The sequence below is a fragment of the Lolium perenne genome, chromosome 3, assembly GCF_019359855.2.
Source record: "Lolium perenne isolate Kyuss_39 chromosome 3, Kyuss_2.0, whole genome shotgun sequence".
NCBI classification, from domain to species: Eukaryota; Viridiplantae; Streptophyta; class Magnoliopsida; order Poales; family Poaceae; genus Lolium; species Lolium perenne.
Genome location: NC_067246.2, coordinates 341259312 through 341279526, shown reverse-complemented (window position 1 = coordinate 341279526; position 20215 = coordinate 341259312). Strand labels below are relative to the sequence as shown.

Genomic DNA, 20215 nt, shown 5'->3' with positions numbered 1-20215 from the left:
GCGGAGAATGTTTTTCAACTTTGAGCACCTACGGCTACGACGACTACCACGGTAACTGAAGCATACGACTAACAAGGAATTCCGACTAACAACAGTGAGTGCGGCATTTTGTAGCTCGGGCTACATGGAGCTCGTTTATTAAAAAAATGGAAATTAGCATCTAATTTTTTTCGATAAAGGGAATATATTAATATCAAAACGATACCAATTACACCCAGCCTCTACAACAACGCACCACCCTAATGGCACTACGGATGCACACAGCCAAAAAAAGAAAAAGAAAACTAAGAAACAAAAGTCCCGCTACAGTATCTCGGGCCTAACAACAGCAATACATCCACCGCCAAGACAACACCTGAAATACAGAATCTCCAAAAACGACGCCTCCAAGAAGGGAACAGTGCGCTAACACCATCGTCGCCCGATCAACGATCTTAGGTTTTCACCCTGAAGATAGTCCCCGCTCTCAAAACAATGCCTCCAACAAGGTCATTGCCAGGCACAACCAGTTAAGGCCAGACCTTGGGCTTTCACCCTGAAAGGTAGGACTCTGAACTTCACCTGTGTTGTCGCCCCCACTTTCATACCGCTGCTGTGAAGCCCGGAACACCAAGCAAGTCCCTCAACAGCGCGAAAACTTGAACCTCCCTTAGCTAGTCCTCCCCTCCGGCCTTCATGAACTTCTCTTCTTCCGACTTTCATCATGGATCCATAGTCACTTGATGTCAACACAGAAAAAGAGCTTCGCGCCGCTCCCTCCAGAACCAATCGATCGGAATAAAAGCATGGGTGCGCACGACCGAATACCACCGATCCAGCAAACTCCAGGCAAAAAGCACTGTTACATTCGCCGGCGGATTAGCATCTAATAGTTTCAAACAAAAATGAACAAAAAAATAGACAATAATGTACTCTACCACTGTGAAAAAAAGCAATTCGAAAGACTGCGTATTTTGGGCTGTACAAAATTCACAAATCTGTAGATCTGAAAAGATGAACAGTGCAGATTTTGAAACTTCCAACATTTGTCAGAATTTGTCATTTTCCTGTTGGCTCGATATAATGTATTTCATCCTCAGATTTTGCAGAGTGGCAGAGTACATCATTGGCTACAACTAGATTTTTTTAAAGAATTTTTTGAAACTTCAAATTATTGAATTTAAACAAATTATTGAATTTAAATTTTGCAAAAAAAACAAGAGCCATGTAGCTCGGGCTACAATTGGAGTTTCCGTAACGACAGTACTACAATCGGGCTATATATAACAGTATAACTTGCTCACTCACGCTCGACGATGTATTCTTATTTTCAAATTTTCAAATGAATAAAATAACGAATGTTGCTGGGAAAAAAATCTAAAATCTCGTTTGGAAACTTTGACGCCCAGCATTTCATTTCATTAGCAGAAATGAAAATCTAAAAAAATCTAAAATCTAAAATCTAAAAAATCTAAAATCATTTCCATCACGTTGAGCACCCAACCTGGAAACAGTTCAGATGCGATGGCAAAGTCTACTCAAGTCACGGTGATAGGTAGACGATATGGCCAAGAAACAGTAATTTTTTAGTGGGCTACCAAACAAGGTGGTCCAAAAAGGCAGCACTGGCACGGATTTTAAAGCACCCGACGTAGGCTCCACGGAACCGCCGAATCAACAGTTTCTCCAAAGCCAAGCGCTCACAAGAAGAAAGCATGGAACAATTCCCTTGTTTTTTGTGCCAAGTTGTATTCGTATTTTATACCTTCGATCCGGATTATGGATTGTAATATTGTAATTTCTTTCCCTATAAGACCTATATCGAACCTTGGGAAGCACTGCTAAAGTGGTGTAAAAGAAACATCTACAAGACTTGCTACTTGATTTTTCTTACGTTTATCGGACCTTTCCAATAGATTAAAAATAGCCCAGAGTCAAGGATTCTCCTACTGCTATGCATACGTATAGAAATAAAGTACAAATGTGTAGTAAATAAATTAGTGATAAGAGATTTGTGAGCAATACATCCATGAATACTATGGTCCCTAAAATGAGAGGTGACAAGAGTTTGTTTACCCCATGGTTATGATATGAGCTGGAAATTTGCAACCCTACTTGATTTGGGCGGGGCAGTGGCTCGACGGGCGATCTGCCTTGAAAATTTTGCAGTTTCATTGACCAAAGTGGACTAATTAATCGGGGACATTCCTAGTAATCGGGTTGTCAAACAAATTAATCGAACAAAATGATTAACACAAGCGATTAGTGGTATTCGACACTGCCAGGTCCCTTGTAGCGATTAATCGGCCTATTAATCGCTGATTGGGCCTAGTTTTTGAATAGTGACTACAATAGATTTTTTAGTCAACTACTAATGTTGATCTCGAGCTAATTTAGAATATAAAAACTCACACATAAACTCTCCCAATCCATCACTGCTAATTTCTTCGGCATTAAGTGAAGCTAAACTACAATGGTGCACAATCTAGGGTTCTCCCGATTGAATTGAGGGAAAGCCATAACCGAACTATTTTGCCCTACTACTCTAGAATTATGCACCAAATCTTGAGACACTATTGGATCCATGACAGGAAACGTAAGGCCACTTGTGGTCGAGATCAGTAATGGACCTATGACCGGATTAGTCGTCGAGAAACCGAAGAACCCCAACAACTTTCCCTGGTTGCCGTGGATCGATTGCCTAGGGGACGCCCCAACGGTGCCGTGCACGTAAGATGTGGTGTTTCCTTGCCTCCGCCGATGGGCACGGCTGTTAATGAGGGCGGGATGTCGATGGTGATGTGGGGTTAGTTGGCGAGCACGGACCGCTGAACGATGGAGTAGAACTTGATTCCCAAGTCCCCAAGTGATTCTTTTGATGTCCTTTATATGCTACCCGTAAGTTCTTCGATGAGTTAGCCCAATGTGTTTGTATCCTCGTCCATGGTGGATTGCTTCCCCTCCTCGGATCTAGTCGGGATGATGGATTTGACGAAGAAGGCCACATCAACGGGTGGGTGGGGTGGCTGGGGGGATTTAGGAAGGGTGACTGTGAGGTTTTGATAACAATTTGATAATAACTCTGTACCAATTAATAGTTGGTACAACATGATCTAGATTATCTCTCGATCGCAAGTTTGATAAATTAATTGGTATGAAGCAAGAAGTGGATCCGGGGAACTAGAGCCAAGGGTGGGAAGGAATGAAGCTGCCACCGTTTTACTGATTATTTTGGATTCATTTATCTGTAGACAACTACTGCCTTTAGTATGTCTTTGGGCCAAGAATTCTAGTCCGAGGAATAGAGGTTTGAGCCTTCCTTGTCCCTTGGGCTTCTCTGATGAAGGTGTCTCGGTGATCTTTTGTTCCTTGTCTGATGCAAGTACGAAATACTCGTTCAGATTTTTTGTTAAATTAAACTGTGCAAAGTTTAACTAAGAACATACGAAAATATCAGTATTCATAATACCAACTACATGAAAGTACTCCCCCCGTCCTCAAATAAGTGGACGTTTAGCCTCAAATTTAGTCCATGAAAGAGTGTACTTCTATATTTCAGATGCACTTTAAAGTATCAAAAATAGCTTATCTCTCATCGCACGAAAATCGAACCTATAGTAATATTCAGCACGTATTATCTTCATTTTCTACATGCACTTAGTTTATTGAAAGTGAAAGAATTAAAGAAAAGAGAGGTGTTGATTTACATATTCCCAATGCAATTATCTCTTCACTTATATCTGTATGTTCACTTATTTGTGGATGGAGAGAGTATACTTTATGACGATTATAATTTAGTAAATTTTATACTACCTCTAACTATAAATAGATATAGAAAGTTTGGTATCTAGACACTTTTCAGTGATAGATATATCAGAATTTGGATAAATTAGTGGCATCTTCTTATGGAGAGTATTGTAGATGTTGATTACTTTTACAAATATTTAAAAGCAGGTAGATCTCTACAGTCAGACTCAGAGGCACGCTGAGAACGGGAAGGCATTTGAAGCACTTGCCAACGGTGGAGTTCTGAGCGAACTGCCTTCCCCCATGGCATTCGTCCTCCTCCCTCCATTGAAAGCCACCTGCGGCGCCATGAAGGCGGCGAGCCTTTCATTGCGCCACCACCCCTTTTCCGCTGCACCATCCATGCCGGCTCGGCGGCAGCAGAGGCCGCAGGCTGGTCTTGCACGACAGGAGGCCCTGCCAGATCCCGGCTAGACGGAACGGCACCATGAATCGTACCTTGGAGAGAGGTCGTAGGCGCCGCTGCACCGGCAGGAGCGCTCTTTCCTTGTCCGCCCCGGATAGGAGGGCATCCTTGAATGATGCGCTTCTCGGCTTCGACACAGACTCGTCCGACGAGGCCGGGCTGAGGTCCAAGTCAATGCACCTGATCCAGGGACTCAGTGGGTGGCCGTCGGTGGCCAACCGCCGGGAGGCTGGTGGGGTGAAGGAGGCGGAGCTCTCGCGTGCGCTCTCCATCGAAGTCCTGATAAGTATAGATGAGATTTCCCGGCTTCAGTTCTCCACATTTTGCATTTGAGAAACAAATTGACAATAAGTTCACTCTTGAGGACTGAGAATTAATTTGGTAGTACAGTAGCATAGATCAAACATCCCAAAGAAGGAAAATCCTGAGAAACTGTAATCATGTGCTACTGTATGTACACTCATCTTAAAATGATTTATAGATGTGGGCATGTCAGGTTAGAAAGAGTTATTCCGCTCTCTTCTTTTACCTTTACTTGAAATGCTGATTGGTCAGAAGGCAGCGGTCGACTCTTCTATAAACTGCAAAGTAGAGCTTGCGAAACTGGTTGGCCAACTTGCATTATGACTGAGGATCAAGGGCATCTTTATTTTGAACTAAGCTCCTTTTCCACACAGCAAGTGTTAATGCGTAGGCTATATATGTAACAAGACAGTAGTCCCTGCAAAAAAAAAAAATGACAGTAGTAACATGATTAACTCCACTGGCAGCGGCTCCTTCGTTTAAAATCTGCGCTGCCTAGGTCAAAAATTGATCGGTTTGTTAGATCTTGTCATGACGGTTAATATGGTTTCTTCTTTAGTTAAGTTACTGTGTCAGACGCATCTTCTGCTGTCTACTTTCTGATTGTGTTTCTTTTTTTTCCTAAAAGAAAGTCAGCATTCTGCTGTCTACTTTGGAGTAGACTGCATTGTTGCTGCATGATTTCGAACTGACGGATCAGAAATCAAAACTTAATACTGCTATTCTGAAGAACTTCTTCAGGCGTTCACAGAAACTGTGGAGGCAGTGGGAACTGCTTCAGGGGATCACAGAAATCATAATACAGTACCAGATATTAGAAAGGATTCCACAAGATGCATCGTGGACTGTAAATTGGCCAAATGGGCTCCAGAGCTGAACCTTCCTAGTAATGTGGAACTACTATAGTTCAGATATCCTTAGCTGATTTTGAATAAAGGTTTTGCAATTTTATCTGTTTCCTTATAGGTACTCCACCAACATACTGTTTCAGTTTGTTAGTGGCAAACTATAGAGTTCATTCACTAGTAGTAAAATGACAGTCCAAACTTAATGTCTACTGAATGAAATTAACATGGTTATGGCTAGTCACCATCAGTTTCTCGACAGTGGGCTATCCATTCGTTTTTGCATTTGATTGCACAGATTATTATGTACAGATTGCCTTTTCTCTACCTCACAGCTGCGGCCTCTTGGCTACAAAGAAATAAGTCGGGCAGCAATCCAAGGAAGAACCAGTGACTTAGTGATCCTGATGGATTATGCTCAGGTGTGGAGAGCGAACAATCAAGCATGGTACAATCCTAAGGTATCCTTATGATTGCGGAAACTGATCATTCAAGCAAGGTGCAACCCCAATTGAACTCTACTGGCACTGAGTGACTAAGCTGACCAAAATCGGTTCTGATCTCCGACTAATAATGACCCCAGGAAGGATAAGGTACCAACAACCTTTTTTCTCCTATCTTGGTTTATTGACAAAGCAGTGCATTCGCTTTTCCTCTGATTTTCTTGTCTTACACAATACTGTAGCTATTGTTTTTCCTCTGATTCACAAGCTGCTGCAGTAGGAAAAACTGTTACTACTAGACTTATGTACCAATCATATAGCCGTTTGGCAAGTTCCCTTTGGTTTAACTCGGAGAATATTTCAATGATGATAAAACTGGACTTAAAGAGCTTTAAGTAAAATAGGCCTTTCAGGTACATATCACCTGCAACAATAAGAATCTCCATTTTGAATGAATATTTCTTTTCATTAGAATTTTCATATAAGCAAAACCAAAACAACCAGAACGCATCACATTTCCTTTACCTAAAGTCAAGATGTGCGCGTGTGCACTTGTGCTTTGTCTAGCTGTTAAAAACGGGTACTGGCCTTCAATGCAACGAAGTCTCCATAGGCATATATACCGCATAACTGCATATGTGTATATGTAAGCGGAGTTTGCAAAACGCCTGGGGGTGCTGTGAGGACTTTTATTTATAGCACCTCAGATACTAGATGATATCCCGCATGTTGCCGCAGGATTCATAATTTCATATCATGGAATTTGGACTCATCATTGATAAAATCAAAGTGAAATTAAGATCAGGCACGGTCATTAGACATTCTGATTAATTAAGGGATGATTGTACATAACAGTAAAGATGACTACCAATTAGAAATAAGACTAGAAAGGAAGCCACACTCAGAATGTGTAGGTAGGCACTGATAAGACATGTCGACTGAAAACGGGACCCATTCTTGTTTTCGAATTTTTGCTTAACACTGGGCCATAAAAGTGGTGGAGCAGGAGATCTCCCTCTACTTCATCAACAAAAGATCACTTTAAAAGGCTATTACGCAGGAGATACAAGCTGCTGCCTCCAGATGGCTCAATCTACAATCTACACACTAGTATTATATTGCCTATGCTTTAGTGGACTATGAATAAGCGCAACTCTTGTGCTTAATCACTGCTACACCAAAATTCCTAAAATACTGTTTTTTGGGTCATTCATAACTGCAGCTTCATTTTGGAGAAGGGTTATTAACTGCTAGCATCTGAATCTTCTTAATCACTTCCTTATCGAGAGGTGCACTTCCCTGTAATATAAGGAATGGAAATCAGTGGTGCTCCTGAGAGGGTTCCAGAAATTTTAGAATATCACCTTCTTTTTGGAGGTAGGCCTAACTGTATAAGCTATCAACAAATTTCTCCACTTGTCCTGTTTTCAGATTAGACAAAATGAAACATTGGTATCAGTTCAGGACCTAGGACAGTGGTAACATGAAATTCAGGTACCTTTTCTTCTAAAATATAGATAAGTAGAAGATGAACTGAGAAAGAGTAGGGGGTTGCAGCTCTATCCGAGCAACATCTAAGAATGCATTTGCTTTGTGGTGCATATATCACAAATTTACCATACCTTAAGATTCACAGCCGTTCGAATTGAATCTGAAAACCATCGTTTCTTCAACTTAGACCATTTTCCAACCCCAAGCTCAGATAGGCCATCAACTAGTACTTTCACCTCTTCAGGTGTCCAATGTTCATTATTTTTTCTGGGTCCATGTTTATCGACTTTACTTGAAGAACACAAGTCCCAAAAGCATGGTGCGCTCTGTTAAACCAACAAAAATAGTTACGTAGCTCCTTTTGGATGAAAGATAACTAATTTGAGCTCAAAGAGTGCACAATACAGAGCACTGTATACATATCTAAAGAAGTCACTGCAAATATTATGATTTGTTGTACTTCTACCTGATAGTACACATAACTCTTACCCCAAAATTGTCAGGCAGAGGCCACCATTTTCCTTTCTGGCGTGGTCGTCTTGGTCCACTACCGCTCTTTCGCATGTAATCTAAAGAAACAATACCATATGTATTTAACTACCTGAGTCTATAATAAGTGACTTGGTGACTTTATCATTTATACCTAGTAGATCTACTATGGCGGAGGTGCTGCCCCCCTCCTCCCTCGGTGTGGCGGCGGGTGCTGGCCTCGTTCTCCAGTGACAGCCTAGCGGCTGTGTGGACACTCCTCCCTCTCTCCCCTCCTCATCCTCCTCCTCCTCCTCCTCCTCATTTCCTTCTCTTTCATCCAGGAGGGCCATGGTGGCAGGGGCCTCCCCCTTCTCAGGCAGCAAAGCCGATGGCATATGCCTCCTCTCCCTCACCTTCCAGGTCTCCGGTGGCACGGGAACATATGTTTGTAATGTCATGCCATGATAACTAGTTGGTGAATAAGATTCATATTCAATCTGCCATGAAGAAACATAATTTCAACACTATTTGTAACATTAATTTGTTATCAAGTTATACGTTTACATGTGCCAAATCATGCCTCGGGAGTTAAGCTCACCTCCTTCATATTAGTGAGAGGACTGAATGTACCTGCAAGGAAAGCTTCATACATTAGTTTGAAAGTCGAAACCATGGATAAATTTGTTCACTTGTGTAACAAAGTTTGGAATAGACCAGAATAATTACACATTGTACTCCCCAAAACCTCGCCCAGATCACGGTCATCTCGGGGTCCTTGGATTTCAGATCTGTAAGAATACTCATATTCTGAATAATCCTCAAACGCTATCTGCCATCAAGGGCACAAAAGTATATGTTCATTTAGTATTAGGATTTTGCTTAGCCCGCTGCAAACTATATAACCAACTCATATTTGATAATATGGAAAGAAGTCGGATAATATTTGAACTATGCTCGACAACTCGACATATGTTACATCCAATTAAACTGAAATTTGAAGAAATAAGGGAATCTGCTTTCAGACATTTTATTGAACATTTTGGTTTTCTTATCCTCTTCTTCGAGGTTACTCAAGAGTCCTAAATATAAATAGCTAAACTGCATCTAGGGATTTGTTTCATACACTAAAAAAATGATTTCCAACGTGGGAGGGGCCACGTGGTATTTTTGATAGCAGGGGTACAACATCACCGAAATTGCAAGCATGAGGACTTGAACTCGGGTGGGTGGGAAGGCATCAGCCCACCCCCACCACTAGGCTATGCCTTAGTCTGTTTTCATACACTAGATGCATGGCAGATTGTACAAGTGGATGCCACCTCATCCTCATGTCCAATACTACCTCCATCCCAAAGTTTAAGGCTTATATTTTTTTGAAAAGTCAAACCAAGTAAAGTTTGACCAAATTTTTAGAACAATCTATCAACAAATATAATATTTTGTAGATACCATACGAAAATATATTTATTATCTAATTAATTTTATATTTTGCATGTTAATGATTTTTGGTAAAAGCTAAGTCAAACTTGACATGGAGGTAGTATAATGGTGTGAAACATACTCCTCAGCTATGAGATGGAGTAGGAAAAAAAACGTCACTTTTTTCTTGACAAAAGATTGGAAGAAAAGAGACGAAGAGGTAAGGAAAAAACAACAGTTCAATAAAAATCTTATGATATCTTGTTGTTACCCCTAAGCTATTCGATAACATCAGGTAATTTTCAATCACAGGACATGCTCGAGTCCAGATACTCAGGTAGCGAATAGGAAGATAATGTTGTCTTTGCATAACATTTTTCTCCTGGCACCTCGGCCGATCAATCCTTAAGCACCGAGACCAATGAACAAAGAGCAATGCAGCACAAGTGCGCAACAGAAGAATTTGCTGCCACAGATTGCAACGACTCTTTCATATGTGAGAAATATAAATCAAGGAGAAGATTGAAATTTAGAAGCGGCACCCTCCAAGAACAAGCAAATAGTTGTTGGTATGAAGACCGGCGAGATTACTGGGCACATTGGTGACATTCACTGCCAATCAAGGTTGAGGAGAAGCAATACTGCTACAGGCTGCAGCTCCTCATTCAGTACAAGGTATGAGTAGAGGCACTGCAGTCGTGGCCATCAGTTAGGGAGATGGCCACTGAAGATTACACACAGATATTACCCCTCAACAGCAGTTAGGGAGATGAAAATGTGTAGGAAAACATTGCTTGAAAAGACCAGGCTGCACTACCGCAGGTGCTGTCCATTAGACAGCATCGTAACGCCAAGGAACAATGCAGGTCCAAAGCAAGTCTTGGAACCAGTGGATACAAAAGAAAAAGAAAGCTGGCTTAGATAATGCATATGATAATTTTCAAAAAAGCAAGCCCTGCCGGTCTGCCAAAACAGAGTGCTTCCCGTTCATCACCAGAGATGGCTGCAGGGAATGGTTCCAGAGAAAAGCATCACTTCTGCACATGAACTAGTTGAAACACCGAAAGCTAAAAGGCATAGGAAACAAAGCAAAATAAGAGGAGAAAAGGCTGGGAGATTAACATCCATCTTCTCCACACAAGGTGAGAGTAGTTTCTTCAGAGGCGAGAAACAAAACAATATGCAAGAAAACAGAGGAACTTACCTGGGTCGTCCAGGTTGATGTGGACGAGCGCCCGTCCACAGGGCTGGAAAGCACATTCGCCATCCATCCGTTGCCGGCCGGAAAGCTATCAGCTGCTGCCTCCTGCTGCCGCGCCATGTCCATTCTGCGTGCTATTAGCTACCGCCTGCTGCTGTTGCCGCGCGGTGTCAAAGAATAGAGGATCGGGGCTTTAAAATGCGACGCCCCCCGTGTGTAGTGTTGGCGGTCCTCTCGTAGTCTCGTGGAGGAGTATCACTAGATGCCACACCAAACATTTGTCATTTACTGGTTATCATAAGGGCATCTCCAACGGCGCGTCGCATTTTAGCGTCCGCGCGCGTCCGTTTGCGTCGCTGAAATGGTCGAAATCGACCGCGCATCTGTTTGCGTCGGGGTTGGCTCTAGCGGCACGACACATTTTTTTTTTGCTGAATCATTTTTTTTAATACATGAAACATAATTTACATAGCTAAAACATGAAAAAAAAAACCCTAACGCCTACTGCTGCTTGATTGCGCGTAGTTAACACGTCCGTTGGGAACCCCAAGAGGAAGGTATGATGCGCATAGCAGCAAGTTTTCCTTCAGTAAGAAACCAAGGTTATCGAACCAGTAGGAGTCAAGAAGCACGTTGAAGGTTGATGGCGGCGGAGTGTAGTGCGGCGCAACACCAGGGATTCCGGCGCCAACGTGGAACCTGCACAACACAATCACAGAATTTTGCCCCAACGTAACAGCGAGGTTGTCAATCTCACCGGCTTGCTGTAAACAAAGGATTAGATGTATAGTGTGGATGATGATGATTGTTTGCAAAGAACAGTAAAGAACAATTGCAGTAGATTGTATTTCAGATGTAAAGAATAGGACCGGGGTCCACAGTTCACTAGCGGTGTCTCTCCCATAAGATAGCAGATGTTGGGTGAACAAATTACAGTTGGGCAATTGACAAATAAAGAAGGCATAACAATGCACATACATATATCATGATGAGTACTATGAGATTTAATCAGGGCATTACGACAAAGTACATAGACCGCCGTCTAGCATGCATATATGCCTAAAAAGTCCACTTTCAGGTTATCATCCGAACCCCTTCCAGTATTAAGTTATAAACAACAGACAATTGCATTAAGTATGGTGCGTAATGTAATCAACACAAATATCCTTAGACAAAGCATCGATGTTTTATCCCTAGTGGCAACAGCACATCCACAACCTTAGAACTTTCTGTCACTGTCCCAGATTTAATGGAGGCATGAACCCACTATCGAGCATAAATACTCCCTCTTGGAGTCACAAGTATCAACTTGGCCAGAGCCTCTACTAGCAACGGAGAGCATGCAAGAACATAAATAACATATATGATAGATTGATAATCAACTTGACATAGTATTCAATATTCATCGGATCCAAACAAACACAACATGAAGGATTACAAATAGATGATCTTGATCATGATAGGCAGCTCACAAGATCTAACATGATAGCACAATGGGGAGAAGACGACCATCTAGCTACTGCTATGGACCCATAGTCCAGGGGTGAACTACTCACACATCAATCCGGAGGCGATCATGGCGATGAAGAGACCTCCGGGAGATGATTCCCCTCTCCGGCAGGGTGCCGGAGGCGATCTCCTGAATCCCCCGAGATGGGATTGGCGGCGGCGGCGTCTCTGTAAGGTTTTCCGTATCGTGGCTCTCGGTACTGGGGGTTTCGCGACGGAGGCTTTAAGTAGGCGGAAGGGCAGGTCATGGGGCCACACGAGGGGCCCACACAACAGGCCGGCGCGGCCAAGGCCCAGGCCGCGCCGCCCTAGTGTCTGGCCACCTCGTGGCCCCACTTCGTCTCTCCTTCGGACTTCTGGAAGCTTCGTGCAAAAATAGGACCCTGGGCGTTGATTTCGTCCAATTCCGAGAATATTTCCTTTGTAGGATTTCTGAAACCAAAAACAGCAGAAAACAGCAACTGGCTCTTCGGCATCTCGTCAATAGGTTAGTGCCGGAAAATGCATAAATATGACATATAATGTGTATAAAACATGTGAGTATCATCATAAAAGTAGCATGGAACATAAGAAATTATAGATACGTTTGGGACGTATCAAGCATCCCCAAGCTTAGTTCCTACTCGCCCTCGAGTAGGTAAACGATAACAAAGATAATTTCTGAAGTGACATGCTATCATAATCTTGATCATACTATTGTAAAGCATATGAGAGGAATGCAGCGATTCGAAGCAATGATGAAGATAATGAGTAAACAAATGAATCATATAGCAAAGACTTTTCATGAATAATACTTTCAGGACAAGCATCAATAAGACTTGCATAAGAGTTACTCATAAAGCAATAAATTCGAAGTAAAGGTATTGAAGCAACATAAAGGAAGATAAAGTTTCAGCGGTTGCTTTCAACTTCAACATGTATATCTCATGGATAATTGTCAACACAAAGTAATATAACAAGTGCAATAAGTAGATATGTAAGAATCAATGCACACAGTTGATACAAGTGTTTGCTTCTAAGATAGAAAGAATAGGCAAACTGACTCAACAATAAAGTAAAAGATAGGCCCTTCGCAGAGGGAAGCATTGATTACTATATTTGTGCTAGAGCTTTTCATTTTGAAAACAAGAAACAATTTTGTCAACGGTAGTAATAAAACATATGAGTTATGTATAAGACATCTTATAAGTTGCAAGCCTCATGCATAGTATACTAATAGTGCTCGCACCTTGTCCTAATTAGCTTGGATTAACACGGATTATCATTGCATAGCATATGTTTCAACCAAGTGTCACAAAGGGGTACCTCTATGCCTTTGTACAAAGGTCTAAGGAGAAAGTTCGCATTGGATTTCTCGCTTTTGATTATTCTCAACTTAGACATCCATACCGGGACAACATAGACAACAGATAATGGACTCCTCTTTTTAATGCATAAGCATTCAACAACAGTTAATATTCTCATAAGAGATTGAGGATTACTTGTCCAAACTGAAACTTCCACCATGAATCATGGCTTTAGTTAGCGGCCCAATGTTCTTCTCTAACAGTATGCATACTCAAACCATTTGATCATGAAAATCGCCCTTAATTCAGACAAGACGAACATGCATAGCAACTCACATGATATTCAACAAAGGTAAAAGAGTTGATGGCGTCCCCAGAAAACATGGTTACCGCTCAACAAGCAACTTACTAAGAAATAACACACAGAAGTACATATTCTTCACCACGATAGTTTTTAAGCTATTTTTGTCCCATGAGCTATATATTGCAAAGGTAAAGAATAGAAATTTTAAAGGTAGCACTCAAGTAATTTACTTTGGAATGGCGGAGAAATACCATGTGGTAGGTAGGTATGGTGGACACAAATGGCATGGTTATTGGCTCAAGGATTTGGATGCATGAGAAGAATTCCTCTCAATACAAGGCTAGGCTAGCAAGGTTGTCTGAAGCAAACTCAAGTATAAAAGGTGCAGCAAAGCTCACATATGAACATATTGTAACTATTATAAGACTTTACATTGTCTACTTGTTGTTCAAACACCTCAACCAGAAAATATCTAGACTCTAGAGATCAATCATGCAAACCAAATTTTAACAAGCTCTATGTAGTTATTCATTAATGAGTACAAGGTACATGATGCAAGAGCTTAAACAAGATCTATATGAGCACAACAATTGCCAAGTATCACATTATTCAAGACATTAAACCATTTACCACATGCGGCATTTTCCGTTTCCAACCATATAACAATGAATGAAGTAGTTCAACTTTCGCAATGAACATTAAAGATAAAGCTAAGAACATATGTGTTCATACGAAACAGCGGAGCGTGTCTCTCTCCCAAACAAAGAATGCTAGGATCCGATTTTATTCAAACAAAAATAAAAATAAAAACAAACATACGCTCCAAGTAAAGCACATAAGATGTGACGGAATAAAAATATAGTTTCACTAGAGGAACCTGATAAGTTGTCGATGAAGAAGGGATGCCTTGGGCATCCCCAAGCTTAGACGCTTGAGTCTTCTTAAAATATGCAGTGATGAACCACGGGGGCATCCCTAAGCTTTGACTTTTCACTCTTCTTGATCATATTGTATCATCCTCCTCTCTTGATCCTTGAAAACTTCCTCCACACCAAACTCGAAACAAACTCATTAGAGGATCAGTGCATAATTCATATATTCAGAGGTGACATAATCATTCTTAACACTTCTGGACATTGCACAAAGCTACTGAAAGTTAATGGAACAAAGAAATCCATCAAACATAGCAAAACAGGCAATGCGAAATAAAAGGCAGAATCTGTCAAAACAGAACAGTTCGTAAAGACGAATTTTAAAGTGGCACCAGACTTGCTCAGATGAAAATGCCCAAATTGAATGAAAGTTGCGTACATATCTGAGGATCACGCACGTAAATTGGAAGATTTTTCTGAGCTACCTACAGAGAGGCAGGTCGAAATTCGTGACAGCAAGAAATCTGTTTCTGCGCAGTAATCCAAATCTAGTATTGACTTTACTATCAAAGACTTTACTTGGCACTACAATGCAATAAAATAAAGATAAGGAGAGGTTGCTACAGTAGTAAACAACTTCCAAGACTCAATTATAAAATAAAGTGCAGAAGTAAAATAAAGACATGGGTTATCTCCCAAGAAGTTCTTTCTTTATAGCCATTAAGATGGGCTCAGCAATTTTAATGATGCTCGCGCAAGAAATAAGAGTTGAAGCAAAAGAGAGCCTCAAGAAGAAAATTCAAAACACATTTAAGTCTAACATGCTTCCTATGCATAGGAATCTTGTAAATAAACAAGTTCATGAAGAGCAAAATAACAAGCATAGGAAGATAAAACCAGTGTAACTTCACAATTCTCAACATAAAGAGGGGAAACTTAACATTATTAAGATGCATATAACCATGTTTCCCTCTCTCATAATAACTTTCAGTGGCATCATGAACAAACTCAATAATATAAGTATCACATAAAGCATTCTTATTCACATGCATAAAAGTATCATTACTCTCCACATAAGCATAATCAATTTTATTAGTTGTAGTGGGAGCAAATTTAACAAAGTAGCTATCATTATTATTCTCATCAAGCGTAGGAGGCATAGTATATTCATAATAAAATTTACTCTCCATAGTAGGCGGCACCAGAAGACCACTATCATTATAATCATCATATATGGGAGGCATATCATAATCAACATAAACTTTCTCCTCAATACCCGGAGGGCTAAAGAGATCATTTTCATCAAAACCGACCTCTCCAAGCTTAGAATTTTCTATATCATTATCAACAATGGTGGTCAAAGCGTTCATACTAATATTACTACCAGCATGCAAATAAGGTTCCATAGGTTTTTTAATTTTCGCATTAAACCATTCATGTCTTGACTCACGAAATAGTTTAAAAAGCTCACAGATGTTTTCCATTATGTCTTACTAGTGAAGTCACACAACTTAGTATTTTCAGAAGTATTCATTTTAGCAATAGTAAATAAAGCAAACTAGATAAAGTAAATGCAAGTAACTAATTTTTTTGTATTTTCGATATAGAGAACAAGACAGTAAATAAAGTAAAACTAGCAACTAATTTTTTTGTGTTTTGATATAAGTGCAGCAAACAAAGTAGTAAATAAAATAAAGCAAGACAAAAACAAAGTAAAGAGATTGGAAGTAGAGACTCCCCTTGCAGCGTGTCTTGATCTCCCCGGCAACGGCGCCAGAAAATATGCTTGATTGCGCGTAGTTAACACGTCCGTTGGGAACCCCAAGAGGAAGGTATGATGCGCACAGCAGCAAGTTTTCCCTCAGTAAGAAACCAAGGTTATCGAACCAGTAGGAGCCAAGAAGCACGTTGAAGGTTGATGGCGGCGGAGTGTAGTGCGGCGCAACACCAGGGATTCCGGCGCCAACGTGAAACCTGCACAACACAATCACAGAACTTTGCCCCAACGTAACAGCGAGGTTGTCAATCTCACTGGCTTGTTGTAAACAAAGGATTAGATGTATAGTGTGGATGATGATGATTGTTTGCAAAGAACAGTAAAGAACAATTGCAGTAGATTGTATTTCAGATGTAAAGAATAGGACCGGGGTCCACAGTTCACTAGCGGTGTCTCTCCCATAAGATAGCAGATGTTGGGTGAACAAATTACAGTTGGGCAATTGACAAATAAAGAAGGCATAACAATGCACATACATATATCATGATGAGTACTATGAGATTTAATCAGGGCATTACGACAAAGTACATAGACCGCCATCCAGCATGCATCTATGCCTAAAAAGTCCACTTTCAGGTTATCATCCGAACCCCTTCCGGTATTAAGTTGTAAACAACAGACAATTGCATTAAGTATGGTGCGTAATGTAATCAACACAAATATCCTTAGACAAAGCATCGATGTTTTATCCCTAGTGGCAACAGCACATCCACAACCTTAGAACTTTCTCCTTGTCCCAGATTTAATGGAGGCATGAACCCACTATCGAGCATAAATACTCCCTCTTGGAGTCACAAGTATCAACTTGGCCAGAGCCTCTACTAGCAACGGAGAGCATGCAAGAACATAAATAACATATATGATAGATTGATAATCAACTTGACACAGTATTCAATATTCATCGGATCCCAACAAACACAACATGAAGGATTACAAATAGATGATCTTGATCATGCTAGGCAGCTCACAAGATCTAACATGATATCACAATGGGGAGAAGACGACCATCTAGCTACTGCTATGGACCCATAGTCTAGGGGTGAACTACTCACACATCAATCCGGAGGCGATCATGGCGATGAAGAGACCTCCGGGAGATGATTCCCCTCTCCGGCAGGGTGCCGGAGGCGATCTCCTGAATCCCCCGAGATGGGATTGGCGACGGCGGCGTCTCTGTAAGGTTTTCCGTATCGTGGCTCTCGGTACTGGGGGTTTCGCGACGGAGGCTTTAAGTAGGCGGAAGGGCAAGTCAGGGGGCCACACGAGGGGCCCACACAACAGGCCAGCGCGGCCAAGGCCCAGGCCGCGCCGCCCTAGTGTCTAGCCACCTCGTGGCCCCACTTCGTCTCTCCTTCGGACTTCTGGAAGCTTCGTGCAAAAATAGGACCCTGTGCGTTGATTTCGTCCAATTCCGAGAATATTTCCTTTGTAGGATTTCTGAAACCAAAAATAGCAGAAAACAGCAACTGGCTCTTCGGCATCTCGTCAATAGGTTAGTGCCGGAAAATGCATAAATATGACATATAATGTGTATAAAACATGTGAGTATCATCATAAAAGTAGCATGGAACATAAGAAATTATAGATACGTTTGGGACGTATCAAGCATCCCCAAGCTTAGTTCCTACTCGCCCTCGAGTAGGTAAACGGTAACAAAGATAATTTCTGAAGTGACATGCTATCATAATCTTGATCATACTATTGTAAAGCATATGAGATGAATGCAGCGATTCGAAGCAATGATGAAGATAATGAGTAAACAAATGAATCATATAGCAAAGACTTTTCATGAATAATACTTTCAAGACAAGCATCAATAAGACTTGCATAAGAGTTACTCATAAAGCAATAAATTCGAAGTAAAGGTATTGAAGCAACACAAAGGAAGATAAAGTTTCAGCGGTTGCTTTCAACTTCAACATGTATATCTCATGGATAATTGTCAACACAAAGTAATATAACAAGTGCAATAAGTAGACATGTAAGAATCAATGCACACAGTTGATACAAGTGTTTGCTTCTAAGATAGAAAGAATTGGCAAACTGACTCAACAATAAAGTAAAAGATAGGCCCTTCGCAGAGGGAAGCATTGATTACTATATTTGTGCTAGAGCTTTTCATTTTGAAAACAAGAAACAATTTTGTCAACGGTAGTAATAAAGCATATGAGTTATGTATAAGACATCTTATAAGTTGCAAGCCTCATGCATAGTATACTAATAGTGCTCGCACCTTGTCCTAATTAGCTTGGATTAACACGGATTATCATTGCATAGCATATGTTTCAACCAAGTGTCACAAAGGGGTACCTCTATGCCGCCTGTACAAAGGTCTAAGGAGAAAGTTCGCATTGGATTTCTCGCTTTTGATTATTCTCAACTTAGACATCCATACCGGGACAACATAGACAACAGATAATGGACTCCTCTTTTTAATGCATAAGCATTCAACAACAGTTAATATTCTCATAAGAGATTGAGGATTAGTTGTCCAAACTGAAACTTCCACCATGAATCATGGCTTTAGTTAGCGGCCCAATGTTCTTCTCTAACAGTATGCATACTCAAACCATTTGATCATGAAAATCGCCCTTACTTCAGACAAGACGAACATGCATAGCAACTCACATGATATTGAACAAACGTAAAAGAGTTGATGGCGTCCCCAGAAAACATGGTTACCGCTCAACAAGCAACTTACTAAGAAATAAGACACATAAGTACATATTTTTCACCACGATAGTTTTTAAGCTATTTTTGTCCCATGAGCTATATATTGCAAAGGTAAAGAATAGAAATTTTAAAGGTAGCACTCAAGTAATTTACTTTGGAATGGCGGAGAAATACCATGTGGTAGGTAGGTATGGTGGACACAAATGGCATGGTTATTGGCTCAAGGATTTGGATGCATGAGAAGAATTCCTCTCAATACAAGGCTAGGCTAGCAAGGTTGTTTGAAGCAAACTCAAGTATAAAAGGTGCAGCATAGCTCACATATGAACATATTGTAACTATTATAAGACTTTACATTGTCTCCTTGTTGTTCAAACACCTCAACCAGAAAATATCTAGACTCTAGAGATCAATCATGCAAACCAAATTTTAACAAGCTCTATGTAGTTATTCATTAATGAGTACAAGGTACATGATGCAAGAGCTTAAACAAGATCTATATGAGCACAACAATTGCCAAGTATCACATTATTCAAGACATTAAACCATTTACCACATTCGGCATTTTCCGTTTCCAACCATATAACAATGAATGAAGTAGTTCAACTTTCGCAATGAACATTAAAGATAAAGCTAAGAACATATGTGTTCATACGAAACAGCGGAGCGTGTCTCTCTCCCAAACAAAGAATGCTAGGATCCGATTTTATTCAAACAAAAACAAAAATAAAAACAAACAGACGCTCCAAGTAAAGCACATAAGATGTGACGGAATAAAAATATAGTTTCACTAGAGGAACCTGATAAGTTGTCGATGAAGAAGGGATGCCTTGGGCATCCCCAAGCTTAGACGCTTGAGTCTTCTTAAAATATGCAGGGATGAGCCACGAGGGCATCCCCAAGCTTTGACTTTTCACTCTTCTTGATCATATTGTATCATCCTCCTCTCTTGACCCTTGAAAACTTCCTCCACACCAAACTCGAAACAAACTCATTAGAGGGTCAGTGCATAATTCATATATTCAGAGGTGACATAATCATTCTTAACACTTCTGGACATTGCACAAAGCTACTGAAAGTTAATGGAACAGAGAAATCCATCAAACATAGCAAAACAGGCAATGCGAAATAAAAGGCAGAATCTGTCAAAACAGAACAGTTCGTAAAGACGAATTTTAAAGTGGCACCAGACTTGCTCAGATGAAAATGCCCAAATTGAATGAAAGTTGCGTACATATCTGAGGATCACGCACGTAAATTGGAAGATTTTTCTGAGCTACCTACAGAGAGGCAGGTCGAAATTCGTGACAGCAAGAAATCTATTTCTGCGCAGTAATCCAAATCTAGTATTGACTTTACTATCAAAGACTTTACTTGGCACTACAATGCAATAAAATAAAGATAAGGAGAGGTTGCTACAGTGGTAAAC

At 40.7% G+C, this 20215-nt stretch overlaps 1 protein-coding gene and 1 long non-coding RNA gene across 4 annotated transcripts; one reads left to right on the top strand and one right to left on the bottom strand.

Moving 5' to 3' along the window:
- Window positions 1-3968: 3968 nt before the first annotated feature.
- Window positions 3969-10597, top strand: LOC127346013 (uncharacterized). The gene is made up of 3 exons (XR_007879223.2): window positions 3969-5933; window positions 9261-9384; window positions 9477-10597. It is a non-coding gene; the product is annotated as an uncharacterized lncRNA (long non-coding RNA).
- Window positions 6563-10579, bottom strand: LOC127346012 (uncharacterized). Of its 3 annotated transcripts, none has more exons than XM_051372545.2 (8): window positions 10369-10575; window positions 8460-8574; window positions 8344-8375; window positions 7918-8242; window positions 7764-7843; window positions 7406-7600; window positions 7148-7204; window positions 6563-7082 (listed from the first exon to the last, which is right to left on the bottom strand). In XM_051372545.2, the coding sequence occupies exons 1-8, from the start codon at window positions 10489-10491 to the stop codon at window positions 7008-7010; spliced, it is 1002 nt and encodes a 333-aa protein (XP_051228505.1). In that variant the 5' UTR covers window positions 10492-10575; the 3' UTR covers window positions 6563-7007. The 3 variants fall into 3 exon arrangements, with proteins under 3 accessions (XP_051228505.1, XP_051228506.1, XP_051228507.1); XM_051372546.2 differs by having other exon boundaries at window positions 8472-8574; XM_051372547.2 differs by lacking the exon at window positions 7148-7204 and having other exon boundaries at window positions 10369-10579.
- Window positions 10598-20215: the final 9618 nt, after the last annotated feature.